This window comes from Ochlerotatus camptorhynchus, unplaced genomic scaffold (genome assembly GCF_037179485.1).
Source record: "Ochlerotatus camptorhynchus isolate MF236.1 unplaced genomic scaffold, CSIRO-AGI_Acam_v1.1 ptg000291l, whole genome shotgun sequence".
NCBI classification, from domain to species: domain Eukaryota; kingdom Metazoa; phylum Arthropoda; class Insecta; order Diptera; family Culicidae; genus Ochlerotatus; species Ochlerotatus camptorhynchus.
Window position 1 is genome coordinate 893,150 of NW_027040780.1, and position 24,378 is coordinate 917,527.

The 24,378-nt window shown below is 39.9% G+C and overlaps 1 protein-coding gene across 3 annotated transcripts in view; it reads left to right on the plus strand.

Annotated features, from left to right (window-relative positions):
* The first annotated feature begins 349 nt into the window (after positions 1-349).
* Positions 350-24,378, plus strand: part of qsm (Zona pelucida superfamily protein qsm) — a 220,843-nt gene continuing 196,814 nt past the window's right edge. Inside the window, exons 1-2 of one of the 3 annotated variants that reach the window (XM_065228454.1) lie at positions 350-590; positions 736-1,381. In XM_065228454.1, coding sequence (XP_065084526.1) covers positions 1,312-1,381 — 70 coding nt within the window. In that variant the 5' untranslated portion in view covers positions 350-590; positions 736-1,311. The remainder of the gene's footprint in view (positions 591-735; positions 1,382-24,378) is intronic. The other 2 variants (XM_065228455.1, XM_065228457.1) reach the window with 2 other exon arrangements.

Below are 24,378 nucleotides of genomic sequence, written 5' to 3' on the forward strand. Positions count from 1 at the left end.
GAAACCGGTCACCACTCGAACATATTTAAGCTTAATGTATGCACTCTGCATCCCCTACACAGTATTTGCCGCTCATTATTTTCTTCTCATGCATCAACCCCACCGGCTGTCTGCTGCTCCACCAACTACAGCTCAATACTCACCTTCGGGGAGCTCTGATACCAGTCAGTCGTTACCTTTAAGACATCCACAGATAGCGAAAACGTAAAACAACTTTGCCGATTACAGCAAAAAAAAAAACGCTTCTCAGCGCTCTCCGTCAACCGGCGCGGCGACGCGGTGGCGAATAGGCACTCGCGCGCGCTCGATTCCGCTGACCGTGTGCAGGTCTCAGGCTCAATCGAGAGCTCACCTATCACCAGTCTGTGCTGAGTCGTAGCCGTAGAAAGGTGCACCCGGGATCGATTGTGCGTCTCTACCACGTTCGTCTCAATCTTAAGTCTCGGCCTTCGCGTTTAAGCGCTGAGAACCTCGTCGTGCCGTGCGCGAAATCCCCCACCACTCTCTCGAAGAGCTCGTAGAGCCATATCAACCTCGACCTCACTCGACGCCCGAGAAGCCGTCATCGCCAAGGCGTACAATATCTGTTTGTGGGTTCTCCTATTATCTGTTCTTTTTTTTTTTAAGATTGCTCTTTCTTCCCAGTTGCACGTAATTAGAAAGTTTAATTCGAAAACTATTTTTTCTCTCATTTTCCATTGACTTGTTTTTCACTTTTTCGCGCGTTCAACTTAGTTCGGTGTGATTGTTGCTCCTGTACTATTTTTTATCTTTGATTGCCGGAAAAAAAAATCATTTGCGCTACCATAAATCATAAAGTGTGTTCAAGGGTGCGTGTATCGTTATTAGCCAGATTGACAAAATTGTCTTGTCACGTTCTGTAGGTCGCCGTCACTTCAACAGCGTCATATGACCAGTGTGATTGCAAATTGTATCGGGTATTACCTTGATTTATGGTGCCAGTGCCAGTGAGAGATTCATGATGAAGCAGTAAAAAGTTATGGGAAATTAGTGGCTGTTCGAATTAAACTCGAACGGGATAGAGTCGGAAAAGAGTTTTAGTGCAACGATAAGTACTACTCGAATTGGATCACGAAGAGATCTATTCATAGTCAGTTACATAACCTAAAACGTGAAGAAATTACATCAATTGGTGGTTGTTTACAGTTTTCGTTGTTTATCTTATCCAGCAAAAATACGGATTGGAGAGCATCTGGCGAGAAGTGGCTATAACTGGAGAGCTCACCTCATCGAAAGGTAGAAGCGAGGAAAAAAACCCCAGACCGCTACTGAAGGAGAACTGCACTCGAGATGAAGCTCGTTCACGTCAGCCTGACCATATTGGTCGGACTTTGTAGCGCCTCCGTCTGCTATGCAAAAGGTAAGAGGATCTGAAGGTCGTAATATTTACCTCACCTGGACTGGATCACCCACGCACTGACTCGGTTTTGTCGTATTCGATGGGCATATTTGTAGTTGTTCTCCAACACTGATTCATTTCATCGGTATATCCGGGCCGAAAACATTTTGTTCGTACATAATATTTTCGAACAACAAAAAGTAACAACAGCAGAACCCGTTAATGTATTGGCTTAACAAAGAAATGAATGAGGCCGCGCGGTCGATCAAGCAAATATTTGTTCAATACCGGCACCTCGTACCGACCGGACGAGCGTACGTAGGTACGTTGCGCGAGTTGGTCAGTGTCAGAGTTGGAGCTGGGAGAGCCTGTCGCCGACTGACTGTCCATTTAGGGATTGTGGTTCTCGGCCGTGAACGGACCAACCACGGACAGGCTGTTGTTAGCTGTTGCAACTTGGCTTTTTATCTTTCTGTCAAACTTGTTTCGAAAGCGACACAATGTGTTTTTGCCGCTGAGTATCTTGGTGACTGGTTTTAAATTCAATGAGTTTCTATTTTAGTACAAGCTCCTTGAATGAATATATGCGTTGAAGGGGCGTTGTGAGGGTCCTGCAATGGCTGAGTGTGTTGTCAACGGAAATCTTGCTTGTGACTTTATATGGGAATTCTTTATGATTAGTTTAGTGGTTATATTCTTCGAGGCATTTGATTGTTGATAATACATTCACTGAAAAACAATGGCAATACTATTGTCGCTGGAATTCATACTTTCTTCTTACAATAGATAGCGTTTCTTTTTGTACCGAACAATGTTTGTTCTACCAATACTTTTGATTTTAGTCCATATCTTCTTCTTTGGCTTTATTACTATTATTCGTTGCTTGATAAAGTTCTTTGGTTTATCTTAGAGTCATGACAATTGCAAAGGCAAATTTTATACTTGGACGCAATCCAGCACAATTCGATGATGTGCACGCCATAAAATCGTTGTAGGGTAGGATGTTGCAAAATGCACGGTTAAAGATAAATCGTCAGCTGCTAGCTTATGGAAGCTAAAATCAAGGAAAAAGTAATTGAGTATGGTTAATTACAATGTTTTCTACGATGATTGAGTGATTTCGAAATACAAAACATTTTTTCAATCGGTTCCAAACTAGATAGCGGGGCAAAACGCCTGAATCATGATGCAATATGCACTACAACATTGGGGCAAGACGCACGACAACAATGGCCAAAACGCACCAAAACATTGGGGTAAAATGCACCGCCTGATAGCGACACACCATAACCTGCAAGTAGAGAATTCAACGGCATGAGGTATTTCAAATAGTTATTGCTTTATGTTACATCAGAAATAAGGTCTCAATAGAGTGTTAAACTGTTATTCATAAAGTAAAACATCTAAAAAATATACGAAAAGTGAATTCGTTCCATTCTTTTGCGATATATACTGATACAAGCTTAATTTGTAGTCGATGATTTTATCAACTGTGCAATTTTTTTTAAGAAATTAGTTGGTCAATATAAGATTTCATTTTCAGAAATTATTTGTGATACCTCCAGTTGAAAAGAAACACAATCCGTTACTCGGAAAATGCATCTGAGGAAAGATTATCGTTGTTTTGTCTATAAGTGGGCATTTTGCCCCAGGGGTGCATTATAGGCTGTTCTCCCTTACTGTTCTCTGGTTCGTAGCGTGTTTGAATATGGAGTGCAAATTTGGACTCCGTATCATGCTGTGCATGTATCACGCATCGAGAGAATACAAAAACGCTTCGTTACCCGAGCAGGAGAAAATAAATAATGAATACCTAATTCTGACCTGATACCAAAATTTGGTGTTGATCAGACTGACATAAGAGGTAAAATACCAAAAAATTATACCAAAAAATTGCATGCAAAATACTTTGTAATAACAACAATTGATATTTGAATACCAAAAGAATAACTGTGTGGTATTGTTTTGGTATTGCATTATCATAATTTGGTATTATTTATTCGGGTACCCGAGAAAGAACCGATATCTAACCTATATACTTATATATGCTTGTGGTATTATTTAGGTATTGAAATGTTTTGTAAAATATAAAATAAATACCAAAATAACAAAACATTTTCTGTCAGTTTTTAGACAACAACACTTTAAAGAGTTGAAAAATTGGAATTAGAAGATCTTTTATAAATCAAATTATTAGAATTAGTTCGTTATTCGTAGAACATTTTTTATGTATTATTTCTGGTCTCTTCTCAAGCAGGAAAAAATAACTTATATTCAGGTATGAAAATACCATAACTGGCAACCTAAATATGGTATTAGTGAGGCTGACATAAGAGGTAAAACACCAAAAATAATACCTCAAAAATGTTCTACGAATACCAAACTAATAAATAATATAGTTATTACAATAACAAATTGATAACAGATGCTTTTTTAGATGCCAGAATACCATAGTTTATTATTTTAATGGTCTTCTAATACCAATTCAATAACTCTTTCAGGTGTTATTGTCTAAAAACTGTGATCTTTCACATTTTGTTATTTTGGTATTCATTTGATATTTTACAACATATTTCAATAACTGAATAATATCATAACCTCAATCATACCAAAATCTGGTATCATACCACATTAAGATATTCATTTGTTATAGATTAGCTATCGGTTCCTGCTCGGGTTATGTCAGGCTCGTCAATACCATATTTAGGCTGCCAGTTATGCTATTTTCATACCTGAAATTGGTATTAATAAGCTATTTTCTCATGTTTGGGTAAAGCTGCATTATGGCGGCTTCCGTGTACCAATCCCGAAAATACAATACGATAAGATACGCGATGAATGGACTTCAATATTTGTCGAGCCGGCGTAGTTTCCTGCAGAGGATATCCGTTTATGATGTGCTGAGTAACCATACCCAAGTAATATTGCAGGTTTTATCGCGGTTTTATAGCATTCTACAAGTCTAAATCATGGTCTACAGAACCCTCATAAAACCAAAATTATTACTTGGGATATTGATGGCCGTAGTGTGCTTCAGAACATCAATATCCACGCTCCCATCCGCCAACTCCACAACATTTTCCTATTTTGCGGCACGGCATAGCATACGGATATATCAATCCTCTGGATAGATTTTGATTTAATTACGTGAATAAGGTACTTGATTTTAAGAATAGAATTATGTATTTCTAAACAGGCTGTGTGTACAGCAAAAAATTAATTTTAATATTACATCCAAGAGGATGCACTTCAATCATGTCGAAAATCTCATATAATTTTTATGGCCACAAAAATAAACAAATGCAGTAAAAGCAGCGTAATGTCAGTTCTTGCACTGTATTTGACCTTTTTGGCAGGTAATATTACACCACAGACAAACAGACATAACAATCGCAAGTTGTTCATCGAACAAGCATTTAACGGTCAATTTAAAGGTATCATAGTTGGTAGTACCGCCACCTGTGGCGCGCATAGTCAATGCCCTTGCGTTTAACGTTTGAACACTACCGCCATCTGTTCAGCGTACTACCCACCACAGTGTACTCAACAGATGGCGGTAATGTTTTAGCGACGATGTTTTACAGTTAGAAATATACAATGTGTTATGCCTGTTTGTCTGTGATTACACCATGTTTTTGACACGATTGAAGTGCATCCACTTTGATGTGATATAATTTTTTTTTTTTTTTTGCTGTGTCGCTATTGTGCCAATGATGATGAACAGATAAATTACATCTCAACACTGGGCCTCAACTAAGAGTTCTGTGAGCACTTCCATATGTACAATTGTTAATTGAGAGCTTTCTGAGCCAGTATCATTCATACCACAGAACAGGACCCAAAAGTGGCTCCATATTATGTTTGTGAACACTAGCGCACCTAGCGGTAGAAGGCAAGTAGTAGTAAAATTTACGTCTATTTGGCAGGCTTGATGGAGCGTCACTCGCGAGTTTGAAATGAGCCGAGCATAGCATTTTTCTGAGGAGTAGAATGCCTACTGCCAAATCCTTCCACTGAGCTTCAGAGCTTGTAAGCGAAGGGGGATAAAATGAGAGTGAGGTTTGCAGCCATTCATGTTCATGTTTTCTATCACACGCTCTTACTCTCACTCTGGGTGAACTCTGAGCTTCTTGCGTCGAACAAAAAAGTCATCCGGAGTCTCGAAAAGCGCCCCTCACGTCAAATCATCCTCTCGCTGAAGTTCACTCTCCCTCTCTCTCGAGGAGTTTTTGTTTACTTCTTCCATATTCCTGCCGCCACTCACTCGAGGTGAGGGCTGGCTAAACTCGCAGGACATGAGTGTTTTAAAACCTCCAGTGAGTTTGAGAAGTTTCAGCAAGCCTGCTATTTGCTGGTTTTTTAAATTTCAACATTTGGTTTTACATTTCAATTGGTTAGCCTTTGGCTCTTCATCTTTGTTATAGTTAATGAGTTATTCTAATGTGATGATTGCGTTTAGCCCCAATTTACAGGGCTTGTTTTCGTTTGAATTTAAAAATTTGATAACCTACCTACTTTAGCACAGGAACTTACCTAACTATTTGAACTAGGTTGCCAAATCACGAATGATCTGGTGGTTTGATCGCAGACCTTTCCAGCGTGGAAGTCTTTCGTTCCTCGAGTGTTTGAAGACCTAGGTGGTGAATCCCGTTGCCCCGTAACGTAGGTAGATCACCTTTTCGTGGTACGTTACGGGATTTAAAATCTACCACCGATTCCTAGTCCTGACTACTTCAAACTAGGAGAACACGATTTTTCAGTAATCCAAGGAACACATCTTAGTCCTTGTTACTTTTTATGCCTTGTTGATTGTGACAAAACTTGGCTTTGGCCACCGAGGATGATCTTGAAACAAGGAAAAAATGAGTTAGTTAGCCTTCATCTATGTAATTCCTAATCTTCTATTCGTTGTTTGAAGAGCTAGTTTGAAGAGCTCAAGACTAGGGTTCTGATGCATGGTCATTATCGGTGTTATTTCTTAATTTTGTTGCTAAGGAATCCAACTTTGACTGACAAAAGGGCGCGCCGTTGGAGGGTGTTTCAACACTCCGAAGGGTATAAATAGCGGAACCTTTCAATTAGAGTCGGATGCTTCCGATAAATGCAAGAATGACAACTGTAAAAAAATCGAATACTTCATCATTTCTCAATAGTGATGGAGTAATACGACATGCACTAAAATAAGGACACGGGATATACTACAATAGATCAAATAACTGGTCGCAGTGGTGTTAGATCCCGAACAAAGAAAAAAAAAGGTGGTGAAAAAGAATTACGAGTTCGCGGTGGACTGTTAAGGATCATTCTGACGATCTTGTTTTGGATCCTCTGAAGCTTTTGGTGTTGGCACTTAGCAAAACTCTCCCAGATTTGTATACAATACTCAATAGCCGGCAGAATGACCTGCTTGTGGACAGCAAGCTTGTTTTTGAGGGACTAAGGGTGGACTTCCTGTTTATCAGAGGGTAGAGCGACCTGATCAAGATGTTACACTTGGTGGATGTCTTGTCCACATGGGATCGGAATAGCAATTTGCTATCGAGGATGAGACCAAGCTAGACTACTTCACTCGACCATTCAATGGAAGTGCTATCAAGATGGATCTTTACGTTAGGAGGCGGATCTTTACGTTAGCAGGCGGAACAAGCCGATGTGAATTCGAGTGTGGAAACAGAATGGTTTGTGTTTTAGCTGCATTGATACAAATCTTCTAGCTCTTGAAATAGTCGGACAGAACATCCAGGCCTGATTTTAATTTACTCGCTAGAACACGCATCACTCGACCCTTATAGATGATGGAGGTGTCATCTGCGAACATTGACAGGATACCACCACCCGGCAGGGGAGGTATGGCTGACGTGAAAATGTTGAATAGGATAGGGATAGGCCCAAGCAGGCTACCCTGAGGGACCCCTGCATCTACGTTGAACGTATCAGAGGGGACATTGTTCAAGTAGACCTGGAATGATCTGCCTGACAAGCCTTCTCGACGTCCAACAATGCCAACCCATGCGAGTTGGTGGATGGTAGAGTGGCCTTTCCTAAACCCGAATTGCTCTTTGAGAAAGATGTTATTATCATTTGAAAACACCAGCAGACGGCTGAGTATCAACTTTTCGAATAGCTTCGAGACGGAGGACAAGAGGCTGATGGGGCGATAGCTTTTGGCACTAGTGGTAGGATCTTTGCCAGGCTTGCGTATTCGAATCACTTTGGCTAACTTCCAGCATTCAGGAAGTAGCCAAGCTCCAAACATTTGTTGAAGATAACGGTAAGATGGTTGAAGAAGTCAATGCTCAAGTTTTTCAACTCGAGGTTGACTACACCATCCATACCCGCGGCCTTCATGTTTTTAGTGCTTCTAACAGCTGCTATCACTTCATCAGCCGATATTCTACTATCATCATGCACTACTACGGGGGTATCAGCGACTCTAGACATTGCGGTAGAAGGCAAGCTTTGCCTGCAGTTGATATAGGTAGGGGAAACGATCCTATAGTTGCGGTACGTTAGAAGCGTTAGGTTCCTATAGTTGTGCATGGAGACTCAATACACAACAATAGGAACCTAACGCTTCTAACGTACCGCAAGTATAGGAGCGTTTACCCTAGCATGCTTTTATGGTGTGAGTGCACATAGAAAATCCGTGTGAAACTCATCCACATCGCTTAGTGAACAAAAATGTTCTCCCACTTATTGATTCACTGATTCGTTCACACTTCCACTTCTGTTCTGTGATTCATACTCTATGCAGGTATAATCACACTCTATGCCCAGGTCAGTTGAGAAATGGTTCAACCCGAAAATTTCCTAGACTGGACCGGGAATCGAAAACAGCCACCCCTAGCATGGTCATGCTTTATACACTGAATTTTTTTTTCCAATGATTCTCGTAAGCTCATTTTGTATACATGAATTTTGTAGATTTAACAAATTTTTCGTCTAATATGCAAAACATTCGTAGGTAAATTTCCAAAATTATTCGTACAATACAACAACTTAATTTCGTGCGGACGTGAAAACTGCTTTGAAATACAATACGAAAATCATTCGTACTCACTACCCGAGCAAAGTCGGCTAACAAAATGAAAACAAATCGATATTAAAGTTTGCAGTTTCTATCATAATGAATACTCATGTTGATTTCAATTGTCACGACATTAGTCAGATATCATGTTGTGCTTTCATTATGCAGTTAAGACTTTTTAAATTAAAGCAACTTTACTTGAAGTTCTGCTGTTAACGTCTTGTTTAAAATTTAATTTAAGCTCATCTGTCGTTGAACTAATGATTACTGTTTATTTGATTTGTTTAACACATTTTAGGTCATTTGTTTCTTGCCCGGGGTGAGATTTGAGCTCAAGTCTTTCAGCGTGAGAAGTATGGATGCTAACGATTTACGCCAGGCCCGTATTCAGTTAATCATCGGTGATCGGTGGAAAAATCATTATCTCCAATGCTGAAGACGTGTTGAAAGTTTCATCAAAATCGGAAGGGCCTGTGTCAAGTCGTAGGGGCCTCCCTTAGCTCAAACAGTAAAGGCGCAGCTACAAAACAAGACCATGCTGGAGGTGGCTGGATTCGATTCCCGGTCCGGTCTAGGAATTTTTCGGGTTGGAAAATTTCTCGACTTCCCTGGGCATAGAGTATGATTGTACTTGCCACACAATTATACTGATGCAAAAATGGTACAGGCATCGAAAGCTCTCAATTAATAACTGTGGAAGTGCATCTTAGTGTTATAAAGTTGAGAGCACGCAATAAGCTAAAATGCGATAAGCATTAAGCTTGAAATGCGAAGAAGAAGGAGAAGAACTGTGCCAAGTCGTTTGCTCATTTGACAGAGAATTGCATCAGTAAAAGTTTTAACTTCTGTTGCAATCCATTCCAATCGAACTTTTTAATACATTGCTTTATTCGACTGGAACTAATTTCGACAGTAGAACATGGTGACAGTCGTCCATAATTATTCCATAGGATTTTAATTCAAACAAATCTGTGTCGAATGTGGACGATATTGATAATTTACACGTTACAACAATGTTGCTTAAAATTATGAAAGCGGTCCACTACCCATAACCGTCACATCTTTCCTTGATTTCCTATTCAAATGGGACTGTTTGCGATTATGGGTAGTCAAGTTTATAAAATTAACCAGAAAACTGTACCAATAAAGAATGCACACTTTCAAATATGAACCAACAGAACAAAACCATTATCAGCTGGTGCGAAGCTAGTTTACCGCATCTTATGCCATGTTCATCGCAATATTCAATATTCGACCTCATTCTCGTTTTCGGACTAATACGGTTTTGTTTATTTTATTTTCAAAATAAAGTTCGCTTCATTGGAAAACGTGATTAAGGGTGCATGTCTCCATATAATAAGTATGCTACGCTAAGCATCTAAATGTTGCAGCTGGACACTGCTAATTCCTTTGAACACCAGCACGTTAATAGTCGTGAAACAGAGCACTGAATACCAACCTAAAAATTCATCCAACATCTGACTCCATTCCCAGTATCTACCCATCGTGTGCATGGAGCAAATGGTGCAAACATCAGATCATCTTTTCCCTGATGATACACCCATCCGTATCGGTATAGAGCTCACTGTATGAGCTCAATATGATCAGATCACCATGTCCGATCGCTGCTACCGAGAAATCTGCAAGCATTCAACTAATTTTAAAGGCCGTCATCATCAGCCGGCGAGGGGGTCTTATCTGGACGGAAGGAAACAAAGCAGATTCTTGTCATACCATCTTTATGAGATAATTGCATTTTTCCAGGTGTACCTCCGGTCTGGTTCGATGCGGAGAGGATGGCCTTCAAAGAGTTCCCAGCGAGGTGCATTCTAGGAAGTTTTATTTATAAGAAAAAAGAGCCAGAAAAGACACACATCGCAGCCGCGGTTGGCTGTTTGTCGGTTGCAAAACATTAATTATCCACCTCTTGGCTGAGGTAGGCTATAGGTTTTATCTTATCACAGTCGGCTGCATTCTGCAGCAATGTCATCGTCTTTTTGCCAGCGTGTGTGTGTGTGCAGAAGATAGGTTGCCAACTGGATGAGCCCTTATGAAACTGAGTAAATATGTTTGCTTTTGCTTCTTCTCGTTTCGCCAGACTGCTTGCGTGTGGTAGCTCTGGTGTTCTGGTAAATTGCAATCTGTCACATCGTTCTTTGAAAAAGGAAATCTTCTAATGACGACTTTGGTGCAGAACATTGTACTTAATGGCATTTGTCACGCTTGGTGCACAAGTGCATGCATGAGAATAGGGTTGAAGTCTTATCTGTATTTTAGGAATTTAAAGATGATACATTTTTATACATCAAGAAATGTACCAGTTTCTGGTAAAAATAAAATAATATTAGAGAACAACGCACATTTTGTTTGCGGAGTCTCGGCAATTTTTGCCGAGATTTGCACAGCCGAGCTCCCGGCAAACGTATTTTGCTGAGATCTCAGCAAAAGTGACGTTTGATGGCTGAGTTTCGGAAAAAGTTTGGCTGAGATTGCTTCATGTTTGCTGAGATCTTAGTAAAATGTAATGGCGAGTACTCGGCTGTGCAAATATCGACACAAAATTGCCGAGCTGGCGTAAACAAAACTAAGGCTGTGGACCATTTGCCGAGTTAAATTTAACTCGTGGTTAAAAGTGACATTTCGAAAGTTATTTTGTATGTTCGAAAATCCCTGTGCTGTCGATCGATCGGTTTTCGAGAAGAACTCAGCCACAGTTGTCAAAATTTAACTTCTTGTCTGTCAGAAGTAACCACGCTCGGATAGCAGGGTTAATCGATAACTTTCCATCTGTCAAATTTTAAGCAAAAGTTAAAATAATCAACCAAATGGTTCAGAGCCTAAGTATGCCGAGCAGGCTTGGAAATTCTCATTACAGCTAAAATGCTACTTTTAAAAATTATGAAACAATGAGATATAATAATAATAATTAATATATGCAATTTGCAAGAAGAGGAGGTAAAGTTTAAGTATGACACATATAACCACTAAATTTTGCTTTCAGAGCTATTTCAGCTGTAATGATTAATCGTGATGAGTGAGTAAATACTATTCGTTATAGCTAATCGCTAATTGTGACACTTTGAAAGCGAAATAGACAGATTTTTGTGTCATACACAAACTTTACCTCCTCTTCTTGCGTCTTACATATAAAAATTATTATTATAATATCTCATGTATTTCACAATTTCTAAAAGTAGCAACAGTTGAAACAATTATGAACCTAGATTTGACTTGATTTATTGGATTCTATTTAATTAAATTGGGATTTTTGTTTATTTTCAAAGCTTATTTTTTGTATCTGTAATTTTATCTCATATTGATCATCAAATTAAATATATTTGTAGATAATTGAAATCATATAATAATTTCCTTGATCCTAGTTTTCTACAGTTACCATTGTTTCATGGCTCTGTTTGACAAATACTTTTTATGAGTTGTAGTTTATGCGTCAAATCACCGTACATATTTCAAATTTCATGACAGCACCTCCTTTTAGTTAACAGTTAAAAACTGTTCGACATGACATGACTCATGCAGGGGTTGAAACAGTTGACGTTTTTTACTACACTCGCTTCGTTGTCGTGCGCGACAGTCTGTTTTTATTCCTACTCTCATGCTCTACCGTCGTCTCTCTCACACAACACAACCGGTAGAATAACATTCGAGCGAAAAGAAAATTATCAAATAACTATCATATGACATGAGTAATTTCGTTCTAATTCCTCAATTTGGTGTAAATTAAACCATTTCTGATCAGAAATTTTATTCTTAGGACATCATTGCTTGCTATTTTCAGAATTCACACAAGCACAACATCAGCAGCTCTTATTATGAGAAAAACTAAAATACATACATTCGTGACGGTCTTCGGCGACAATGTCATATGACAGAGCCTGTCGTATGACATTTGAGTTTGGTACTGTACTATGATAGCTTGTTTTCCAAGTGTCGGAGGCAAAAGCTGTCAATTATCACAGAAAATGTGTCGACTACCGTGACCGCTTACAAGACTGGACATGACATCATACAAACAATCTTCGTGAATTTCCTTATTTGACAAAAGCCTTCGATCAATCATCATGAGTCACACCCTGTCGTGAATCATGCAGTTTCGGCCCATCCAACAAACGATATTATGCAAACGAGAATAAAAAACCTCTTCCAAGGCCCAGCTCAGACAGATACCTACAGCTCAACCGTTTCCACATTAGTCTTCCTTCCGTTTGCCATTAGAAGTTGTTTGTATACCTATTAAAAACCACACATACCTACACACCCACAGGTGATACCGTCATTGTTGTAGTAGATGCAGCAGAAGAACAGCCGAACAGATTGGAAGAATAATTCGTTGCGCCGCGGTTATACCTGGGCCTACGTATCTTTCCAGCACGTATAATTTCAGCAAACTCTCCATACAAATACTGAAGGAAGGGAAACAACTTCTGGCGGTTAATCACGGGCTGTTGGATAGAGTTTATGTGTCTGAATGGCTGGAGAAACCGAAAACTGCAAAGGCAAGGTGCGTACAAGACATCATATGCTACAAAGGAACACATCAGCAACCAACAACAACCGCATGCAAGAGGCGTTCAATGGCCAGACGAAAATAATGTTCTGGAAGAGCTGATTTGAATTTCAAAACAATTGCTTTGATGATCATAATTGATAAATTGGGAATGCTCGCCAGTGTGTGCCTGTGGGCAAATCGGCGGAAGAGAACGAACGGTTCCTGCGTTGGCTGCAACTGGGAACTTTGCCCATGGAAGTCGGAAAGCCTTCGAGTTCGTTGTAACTCTTGACGTGCTCTGTTGTTGTTTGTTGATTCATATGATGCAACAAATTGTGTTCATTTATGAGTGGGATATAATCTTCTCTCTGGCTGAGAGCCATTAGAGGTCGATGGTACCTACGCGGATACCGTATTGATAATTTGGATACACATTGTACGGAGGATTGCGCATTGCTTTCATTGTAATAAATTTGAAGCTATAACCTATGATTTAAGGGGTATTTTTTCAAAGGATGCACTATTGCAATAGAAATACATAGACTGAGTTTTGGAGTTTTTGAGAAGAATCGCTTTCAAACCGCGCATCAACCCTCCCCATGGACATGGAGGTTGACGGTACTGAAGCAAAGGGTTATGTTTAATTTCTTTATATTTGCAACGATCATGATTTCCTATAGTGACACATATCACCTTCTTAATGCTTCAGTATGCCTCAAACGATTAATTCTTGGTTGTTAATAGAACTTCCTTGATGAAATCGGCTGCTTCATGCAGACTGAGCAATTCTGATTATAGTATCAGATTTGTTCTATATACAGAGGAACTGGGAGGGCTTATTAGAAACTTATCACCAATAAAATAATGATCTTCTAGTAAATTTTGCACATAATGTTAATAATATTTTATTTTTTAAGCATATTATTTTTGTTACAGTCAATTAGCATTAGCATACGATACTAGAGGTTTAATATTACTTGCTCGTTTTTGCGTAAAATAATCAATATTTATTTTACTTGTAATTACCTTGAAAGTTTTTTTCAAGTTTTTTTTTTGTGATCTGAAAATTTTCCCAGTTTCGTTAGAAGTTTCGAAGCTAACGCATGTCCACAGGCCTAATAGAAAGATAGGCAGAAAAAGTGAAGAATGGTTGCTTCCACTCACTTGCTATAGATGAGTGATTTTCAGAGTTTTGAATTCGTTAGATGTTGTAATGGAGATTTGTGTTAATGGATGCGGGAGGGGATTGAAGGGCGGGTGTTTGACGCATAGAGCTTATCAATTTCGCTTTCAGAGTGTCGCAGTCAGCGGTTTTATGATTCGTGAGCGCTCGCGATTCGTAGAATCGTTGATTGTGACTGCAAGTGGATTTGGCGGGTTTTGTGTATCGGACGCTTGCTTTTTGGCCTCTTCTTGTGTCTAACATGTGCAGAGTATCATTATAGCGTCTAATGGTTTTGAGATTCCTGGTTGCGTGAAATACATTTGTGAGAATATCGTTTTGAGATTTAGTAGTCACGTTTTGTTTGTAGTTTATATTCTATTTCTTTCATGTAATTATGGTAAATAATAGTTATTCAATAATAGATAGTTCATCCATATATTCGTACCTTGACGCGAAGCGCTGTGGATTATGAGATGCCCGATGACCCTGGAGGGATCGATTTTGCTTACTGAGCAGAAAATCATGGATTTAACCCCAAGCTCTTACACAGCACAATAAGTCGCCACCATCATTTGTATATTTGATATTGAACATTAACCTCGGAAACTATTTGCATATTAAGCGAAAACGCAGTCCTGTATTGTCGCGAAGCGTTATAGTTCTGAGATGCTCGATGACCCTGGAGGGATCGTTTTTGCTTACTGAGCAGAAAATCATGGGTTTAATCCCAAGCTCTCCGTCATGACTCTTAAAATCCATGATCACTAAACAAAATGAATATGTTCTTTCGATAGCCGGCTATCGAGAGATTAAATAAACAACAAATAAACAATACATCCGACACCCTCCAACTCCATAGCACTTATGAGGGTGTCGCTAAGTCGGTGGCCTCTCGTTAAGTAAGTACTATATCAACATTTCCTTCCCTATCCCTAGTTATGGTAAAGATGGGCGTGGCCGGGAATAGCGACAGTCATGCTTCTGTTACTCTTGTTTAGATTAGAACCAATGTTTACTCCCCAACATTATTCCTGAAAGTAGTCTAACTGAGGATTTCAGAAGAGACGTGAGTGTCGCTAGTATCCAATCTACGAAGTATACCATAACAACGCTAACGCTAGAATCGCTTTCAAACCGCGCATCAACAGCCTGCAAATTTAAAGCCTATTTGTGCTGATACCAGTTTGATATAAACTTTGTAAGATTGAATAAATTCCGAGATTTTTTGTAACTTTTACAATCTGTCTAATCTATCTAGTGGAAAGACTGTACTCGAAAAAAAAAATGCGACTGACAAAAATGATAACCAAACATTCATTTCAAGTCGGATATTTTTGAAACTTTCGGGGAATAAATATTAGCTATGTTTTTGCAAAGTTGGTTTATTCAACCTCCTCCGCCTTTTTTTACTCAATGCTACCCATCAAGTCCTGTGCAATACTTCCGCCATCTTTCTTACAAACTTTCATTCACTCTTTTTTCAAATCCGTGTCGTTTTTGAAGACCTTACCTGTTTTCCGGAGCTTGCCTTTCATAATCGCCCAAATTTTTTTTATGGTGGGCGAAGTTCTGGTGAGTTTGGCGGATTCGCCTCCTTCGGCACAAAAACAACATCGTTGGCTTCGTACCACTCCATCACCGGTTTCGCGTAATGGCATGATGCCAGATCCGGTCAAAACAGGGTATCACCTTCGTGGGACCGGAGGAAGGACAGCATGCGCTTCTGGAGGCATTCTTCTTTCTATATTTGGCCGTACCGGTCGTTATGTACGGCTTGCTGAATTTGCCGCACCCACAGATCGCTGACCATACTAAGTACTTCTTGGTAAATATGTCGACCTTCTTCTTCCGGAACTTCATCCAGGTGGGACTTGTTGACGAAAAACTCCAGGCCGGGGATCTGCTTGGCGTCCGATTTAATGTGCGTCTCGTCGTTCATTACGATACATTTCGGCTGCACCAACCACTCGCGGTATAGCTTTCTGGTGCGGGATTTGGCCACCGTATTCTGTTCATCGGTTCGGTTAGGCGTCTACCTTACCTTAAAGACATGAAGTCCGGCCCGCTTCGTTGCCTGCTGGACGAACCAGTCGGAAGAGTTGACCTTCTAGGCCACGTCCCGAATCGAAAGGTTCGTATTGCACTTGAAGTAATCCCTCACCTTCCTTGCGTTCACGGGGTCGCTCGTCGTCGCTTTTCTTCCGCTGCCAGCTCGCCGCTGGATCGTCTGAGTGTCCTTGAACGATTTTACCACACGGGACACGGTCGAATTGTCGATTCCAAACTGTTTCGCGATCCACCTGTGGGACTGGCCTGGATTTTCCACGACCGCTCTCATATATTTTTTTTTGGCGAAGCACTTCTTGCTTGGAAGCCATCTCGATAACCACTTGACAGATTATGACGAGACCCATGCGATAAAAAGTTACACACAAAAGAAAGTGTTGCATTTTTTTCGAGTACAATCTTAAGTTCTTCGAGAAAATATGGTCTAATTCATGCTAAGCTGGACAAATCTGGAATTTATTGCGTCATTTTCGTAAAATCGCTGGAAGAAGGTCGTCCCTAAACTACTTGACAATATGATTAATTTAGTATGAACTCTCTTCTATATTTTGTTTGAATTATCTTTAGAATTATTTTCGTTTAGTTTCTCCTCAAAATTAAATTCAAATTTTCTTTAAAAATTGTCTTGAATTTTCATCAGAATTTCCTTTAAAGTCTAGTCAGAATTATTTTATATTCTTCCCAAATTTTCAGTGAAATTTTCATCTTAAATATTCTTCTTTGTGCCACGACAATTTTAACCAGAATCTTAATTTAAAAAATCTAAGATTTTAACATTTTTCAAAGTCTCACATTGTAAATATATCTCTCATTTGCAGAATAAATAAATAAAAATACTTTACGTTTGAAATTTGCTTACGCAATTGCTTAGATCAATCGTTCAGTTATCGGAATTCAACCCAATAACCTCCAGCATACATATTAGGGTGGGACAAAATTCAAATTCCTGTTCCTGTATGATTTCCGGTGGAACTATATTTTAGCGCCAGTGATTTTAATTTTACATAGGATTTTCTATGGGAAAACTTACTTTTTCAAATAAAAATCTGGTGAGGTCACCCATTGTCCTCTAAAAATAAATCAACCCAACTTTTACAAGAAAACTTTTAAATTTTACAAGAAAACTTTTCTTCGAAGACCGCAAAACGATCCGACGCTTGTGGAATGAGTTATTTAGCCATTACTGATTGCTTACCAAACGAACTGCTCATTATTCTTTTTTTTTCTAGCAGCACTGCCAGCTGCCGCCTGCTGCTGTCTGCGCGAGGCAGTCACGTTGTGTGGGGGTTCACTCAGCATGGAGGAAAGCCGATATCATGCGCAAAGAATCTTCGATTTTGATGAAACTTTACACAGGTTTCCGGTATATTACAACAATTATGTTTCACGGGGGTCGTTTGAAAACAAGCGTGATTTTTCACAAGGGGGTATTTGCTTTGGCGCACAATTTATTCAAACCTTATCAGTCGATGTGCTGCTGCTCAGACTTCAATATTTCATCGGCTTCATTTTTCGGTGGTACTCCACAACTTCCTGTTCGGGATTCTTGGTTACCGAGTTGTTAAGGTCGGAAACAAGCTTTACGGCCCTTTCCTCGACATCAATCACAACCCCAAGAGCTTAAGCTCGCTGCTGCGCTGTTAAGTAGAAAAGAACCGCCGTCACTTTCAATAATTTTAAAGCACTGGTGTCTTTGGGAAAATTATTGAGCAAATAGATGACCGAGCATGCTCTGGTGAAATATACCTTCACCCTTGCACTAGGGCACCAGCTGGTCCTCCAGGAAACCCGGAACAACCGTAAAAGTGGTCAATTTATGAAATTGGTCTTAGAGCTCTGTGTTTTTTTTTTCGAAAGCACTTCTTTCACAATGAATTCGGACTTGTGACCGGAAAATTAACACTGGAGTAACCACTGAGTAACCTTCCGGATTATCCAGATATACATGGAGTAGTCAATTATACGGAAAGCCAAAAATAGTGGATAGAAATTAAAGGAGATTGAATTACAGTGGAAAAAGAAAAAAAGTGAACTTGGATCATGAGTTGCATTTGAAAATAGCTGAAATTTTACATGATAACAGAACAACCTAGACATTTTCAGTTCATTTTAACTGTTCGTCAAACGAAATGAGCACTGTTTACTGATCATATCTTTTTCGTTAAGCCTAATGTTCAGCCTACATTTTTTTCCTAGACGGCTTTGCTCTATACTCGAAGTTTTTCCAAGTAGGATTGTTTGAATAAATTGTGCGCCAAAGCAAATACACCCTTGTGAAAAATCACGCTTGTTTCCAAATGACCCCCGTGAAACATAATTGTTGTACTATCCCGGAAACCTGTGTAAAGTTTCATCAAAATCGAAGATTCTTTGCGCATGATATCGACTTTCCTCCACAAGCATCGGATCGTTTTGCGGTCTTCAAAGAAAAGTTTCCTTGTAAATTTTCCTAGGGAAAAGTTGGGCCCTCACCAGATTTTTATTTGAAAAAGTAAGTTTTCCCATAGAAAATCCTATGTAAAATTAAAACCGCTGGCGCTAAAATATAGTTCCACCGACCGACCTGAAATTTCACACAGTTATTCTTGGACCGAGAAGGCCCCCGGAAATCATACTGTAACGAGAATTATTTTTTTTTTCATATATCCGTGTCCCAGCCTACATATACTTGAAAATTTGTTTGAAGTAACAATTAAAATTAATTTAAAAAATATGAGACTTTGAAATCTCGAACTATAAAAAATACCTTAAGTTTTGAGCAAGGAAACTTTTATTTTGTTAATTAATGAAGGGGAAGGAATTTTTGCCGTTGCGTCATTTTGCACATAAAAGAATAAATCAATTTAACAAACAACACAATTTTATAAAAAGATATGAAGAATTTGTATAACCAAACTGATTCTTTCACACATCCACTTCTGCTCTGTGGTTACTGATATGCATGAAAAGTATGCAGAACATTCAATGTTTTGCGATATGAACAGATTCTGCAATAAGGAAAGGGAAGTTATTTTTTTATAAAACTACTAACCGACCCGTCGTCCCGCCCAAAATTTGATTTTTGTTTTAAACAATTTCGAGCATTCACGTTCCATCCTAAATTAATCTCTTTGAATGGAATATTCGCGATTTATTTAGATGATACTACACTTACTTCAAATATTAATTGAATGGAACACTTTTCAAATGAGATTGCATATGGAATGTAAAGCGGCTTATAGAATCATTTATCAGGTCAATTAAATGCTTTATGGTAGACTACATTCTTCCTTTTTTTATCCGGCGCATAAATAAACAAAGATGAAGGCTTTCCAACACGTGAACATGCCACATATAATTGGCCATGTGAAAAGCAAGGGTATTCGAGGTTGATTCCACACACTTCCAAAGATTGGCCTTGTGATTTATTGATTGTAATGGCGAATGCAAGGCGAACCGGAAATTGACTGCGTTTGAAATCGAAAGGTAAATTTGTTGAAATCAGTGGAATTCTCGGTATAAGCACTTCCTCGCCCTTAAATTTACCTTTGAGTATCGATGCTTGGATCACATTATTCTTGAGTTGTTTCACGGCCAATCTTGTTCCATTGCACAATTTCAGTTGATTGAGGTTCCGCAGCATGATGATAACAGATCCAACCTTTAGTCGTAAATTATGTGGTGCTAATCCAGGCAAATCCAATGAATTCAGGAAATCCGTTGGATAATTGGTTACTTCGTCCGGATCAGTCACAGTATCGAATGATTTGAACGAAATTAATTGTCCAACAATTGCATTTTGAATTTCGAAATTCAAATCATCGACATACTTGATTTTCGCTGCCAAAATCGCTCGTGCACTCAACCAATCATGATTTCCATAATTAATTCGTAATGAGTTCCTCTTTCGTTGTTGTGAAATGGCAGAAATTCGGCGGGAACGATATCAATCCGGTGGAAACGTCAACTGGTACTTCTCCATTGCCAATAGCCAAAAATTGATTGGAAAAATCCTTGTCAGACGGATCGTTTTGCAACACAACTCGGTTATTCGTCGTCAATCGCAGCTTCTTCACATAACGCCACAAATACGAAAGCTTAAGAGGGAAAAGGATGTCATTAATGTATTTAAAATACAGAAGCAATTTTTTCATTTCTAAACAAAATATTGTCAATGGAAACATATTATTGTGTTCTGTAAGTTAGTTAGAAGAACACAAGAAACACATTTTCATGAACGTAATTTTGGTTGTGAACGGAAAAATTCTTGAAACTTTTTAATGACGGTTGTTTGTACCTTAAGGCAAGCGTTGATTTCATCGACTGCCGATGATCGTGGAATGATGATCGTGCGTGTGTCGTAAATCTCCTGCCAGTAGAATCATTGCGCCTCCAAAATGTCTCTTGTTGCTTCAAAGATCTTTCATAGTCCGATCGAGTGCCTCCAATGCTCATTTGTGTGCCATTGTGCATTCGTCCCATATGATAATCTTGCAGTTTTGCAGCACCTTTGCCATTACAGAATTGTTTGAAATGTTGCATGTTGGTTCATCAGTCAATTGTAGATTCAAAGGCAGCTTCAACGCAGAATGAGCTATTCGGCCTCCTTCCAACAATGTAGCTGTAATCCCTGAAGAGGCAACTGCCAGCACGATTTCAGATCTCGAACAAACCAAAGCTAACAGTAATGAAATATGGAATTACACTCTAAAGTGCCATTTATAAGAAATGTCCTTTGAAATGCTCATTTCGGCTATTTTTGTTGGTTTGTTTTTTCAATGTAAAGATGTTCCTTGGGCGGAGACGAACACAACAAAAAAATATTGCTCATATCGGACGATCCATTCTTGAGTTATGCAAGACCATGTATGCAACTAAAAAGAATCATAGTGCACTTAAATTTACATGCGTAACTAGACAAAATTTTGGCACCAATCATTCTGAAATCTTATTTGAGAGAGTGTTCCTGTTCACTCTCTCAAATAAGATTTCAGAATGATTGGCCAGCGCCGGTGGTGTAGTGGTAAACGTGACTGCTTTCTAACACCCCAATGGGTCTGGGTTCAATCCCAGCCGAGGTCGGTGGGATTTTTCTGAGGCATAAAAATCTCTGGTCACGTCTTCCTTCGGAAGGGAAGTAAAGCCGTTGGTCCCGGTCCATGTGTGTTGAATGGGTGCGATATCCTACGCAGGTGTGGAAGCTGCCTTCCTGCACATTCGATTGTCGTCAATGGATGGCAATCGACGTCCGTCGGTGATTGGCACTAGATTGCGGAACAGAGACCGACGTTAAAAGGAAAAAGAAAAGAAGGAGAGTTATAAGGAATAAATTAAGCAGCGTTTAGTTGAAATTCATACTTAGGTTTCTTTCAATGCAGTCGTGAAAAAGTTGTTGTAGGATAAAATGATTTCTTATAAAAGTGTAGTGTATGGGCGAGTTGTAGATAAATTTGTGTTTGACTTCGTCCTCTTACACTGCTTTTCCCCAATTTTCTCTATAACACAATGAACTCAGCTGACAAATAATACTGCATGTAACTTCAAAACCATGAACTATAAATCCTTCACCCTGTAAACATAACTCATCATGGCGCATCCTACTTACCAGCTCTAATCATCATCCACGCCACGCAATCGTTTCTACCTTACCAGTGTCCTAGAGCCAAAGGCCATTGGAACGTGTTTCGCATATCTCTAAAAAAAAAAACGCTTCCGCGTTATCTCCAGCTGCCAACGACTAGAACAAACAATAGTGACAGCTGATTTCCTTCGCAGGTGACACTAATCTTTTTCTCGCCTGTCAAAGTCCATTTGCAGCAGCTTGCCCCGTAGACTGGTCCATTCAGTCAAACCCGGTTCGAAAACATTTCAACTGTTTGATTCTTCAGGCGATACAATCAACCTTTGTATAAATGGCTAATCCCTGAATCAGGAGATGACACACCGCGGGTACAAAATTGTCACCGTAGGCTGTTGGTTGTCTCTTCGGCGCAATGGCTCAAGACAATTTCCTCCCTCATGTGTGCCAGGCCGCCAGGAGCTGTACGGTGCCATTTTTGCTTGCGTGGGTCTTTGGTCATAGCCGTAATGTACAACTTTCCTTTTATGTTCAGTTATTTCTTGGAATTCCATTCTAAGCTCGACACGTCAGGCGAAATGACCACACTTCTACTTCTGCGACGATGTCTGCCAAATGGATGGCTCAGTGTGGCATCCGTCGGCGGCGGTGGCGACTCCGACGTACATGTCTTTGTTGCTGTTACCCGTCTTGGCCATCAACTAAGTACACACCTTTGCTGTCGGCTGCCATCGATGCCCCGTTGCCTCTTCGCCCTGTTCCCTCGTGGATGACGAAACGATGCTAGCCGTAACGCGGCACAGTTTAATAGCCGCAGCCGCCTACAGGACTGATGCTCTATAGGTCTAACCACACTCCAGTTAATTTCTGTAATTCAACACATTTTTCGCGATTGAGGTACGGGTACACACCGAATTTAACCTAGAGCGTAAATGAGACGTGAAAGAGCACGAGAAACGATGGACTCTTCACTCTCAATACCACCCAAACCGATCGGAGATTCAGCGTAGAGCGGGTGGCTGCGAGGTGGAAACCATTCGTTTTACTCCTCGTTTCCCAAGTGGTCCCGATTTCGTTTCATGGCGCTCGGGGCACCCTAAATGATCAAGATCACGATGTTGGTGATGGTGATGATGATGATGCGATGCTGTTAATAACATCAACAACAACAAAAACAACAACTGCAACGGCGATGGGGCAATGTTGTGGTGCTGAAATTGGTGCAACGAAATGGTATTTGATGGCAATTATTACCAGACACGCCGCAACCAATCACTCGTTGAAGGACTGGGTAACATTTTTATGTTGCTATTACAATCATGCTTTCGGGGGTGATTGAGTGCAACAAACTGTTACTTACAAGGTTGAAGGTGATTGAACTGAAATGAGGGTCTGGCGGAAATTGAACGATGAGTGTTGGAGACCACGTGTAATCGTACCCACTATGAAACATGACTTAAGTTGAGTTCAAATTTTATAAATGTAATATTTTGCTCAACATCTTTTCATAACAGGATTCAGATCCATACATTATAATTTCCAACGTACCGATATCCTAGAATAATGCCCATCCCCCAACGGTATCGGTTCGGATCGAATGGGAACTCAAAAGTCCAAAACTTCATTCCCAAGTATTGTTCTCGTTCAAGTTATTGCCATTTCCTAATTGCATGTAGGAAGCTCGCGCGGTACGGTACCACCCAAAGAACCATATAATCTCTAAACCTCTCAATTCACTCGAGCATCGGGGCGGACTATTCAAGGGTATTAGCTAATGATATCTATTCATCTTGGCGCGGCGCAGTTCCATCCGGTGGTGGCAGGCAGCAGCAGCAGCAGCAAGTAGCACACAAATCTTAATTCGAAAAAAGTTCTTGACCTCGCACGTTCACATCTTCTGGGCGAGAACAGCGCGCAGTGCACAGCGGTAGTCCGAATTTCAGTTCTACTTCGAACAGTCAGTGGGGTTTCCAGTCGAGCAAGAGTGAGAGAGAGAGATTCAACCGGGCAGAAAGCGACGAACCCGACAACCACTGCCCCGCGGGAAACTAAATATAAATATGACGTTATTGTGTGAACGCGAGAGCTTCCTTCTTCGTAGTCATACTCCTACTGCTGTCGCGGTCGCCGGCATCCAAAGTCAGTGAAGTATGGGTGGTGACGGAGATTTTCGCCCCTGACTGCATGACAATTGAGTCAGATATTTATACACGCTCAAGGGGAAACCGGTTCTGCGAATGGTTTCCGAATATAGTGTCGAAGATAACCTTTCTGCTTTTTGTTGTTGTTGTTGTTGTTTTAATGCCAACTGCAGGAAACCTTGGCAGTACGAAATGGTTCACCTTTTTTTCCACCCACCCAATTGCTAGGGTGTAGAAGCGACAGCAGAATATGGCGTGTTTGTCGTTGTTGGAATATGAAATTAAGATAGTAACACACCGTTGCGTGTTGATTCTTTTCTGCGAATGGAAATAAATTGTGCAGTTTTTTTCTATTAAGTTTCAGAGCGAATTTAATTTGCAAAGAGTAGAACAGCGTGCGTACATGTACCATACTCAAAATTGCCAACAAAAAGTCATTTAAATAAAGCAAACGAATCAGTTGTAGATATCACTCAACTGGAAAATGGTAAAACGCAATTGCAGATTTGTATAAAAGATTTGCAGAATTTGTAATAATATAATAGGGTTATAAA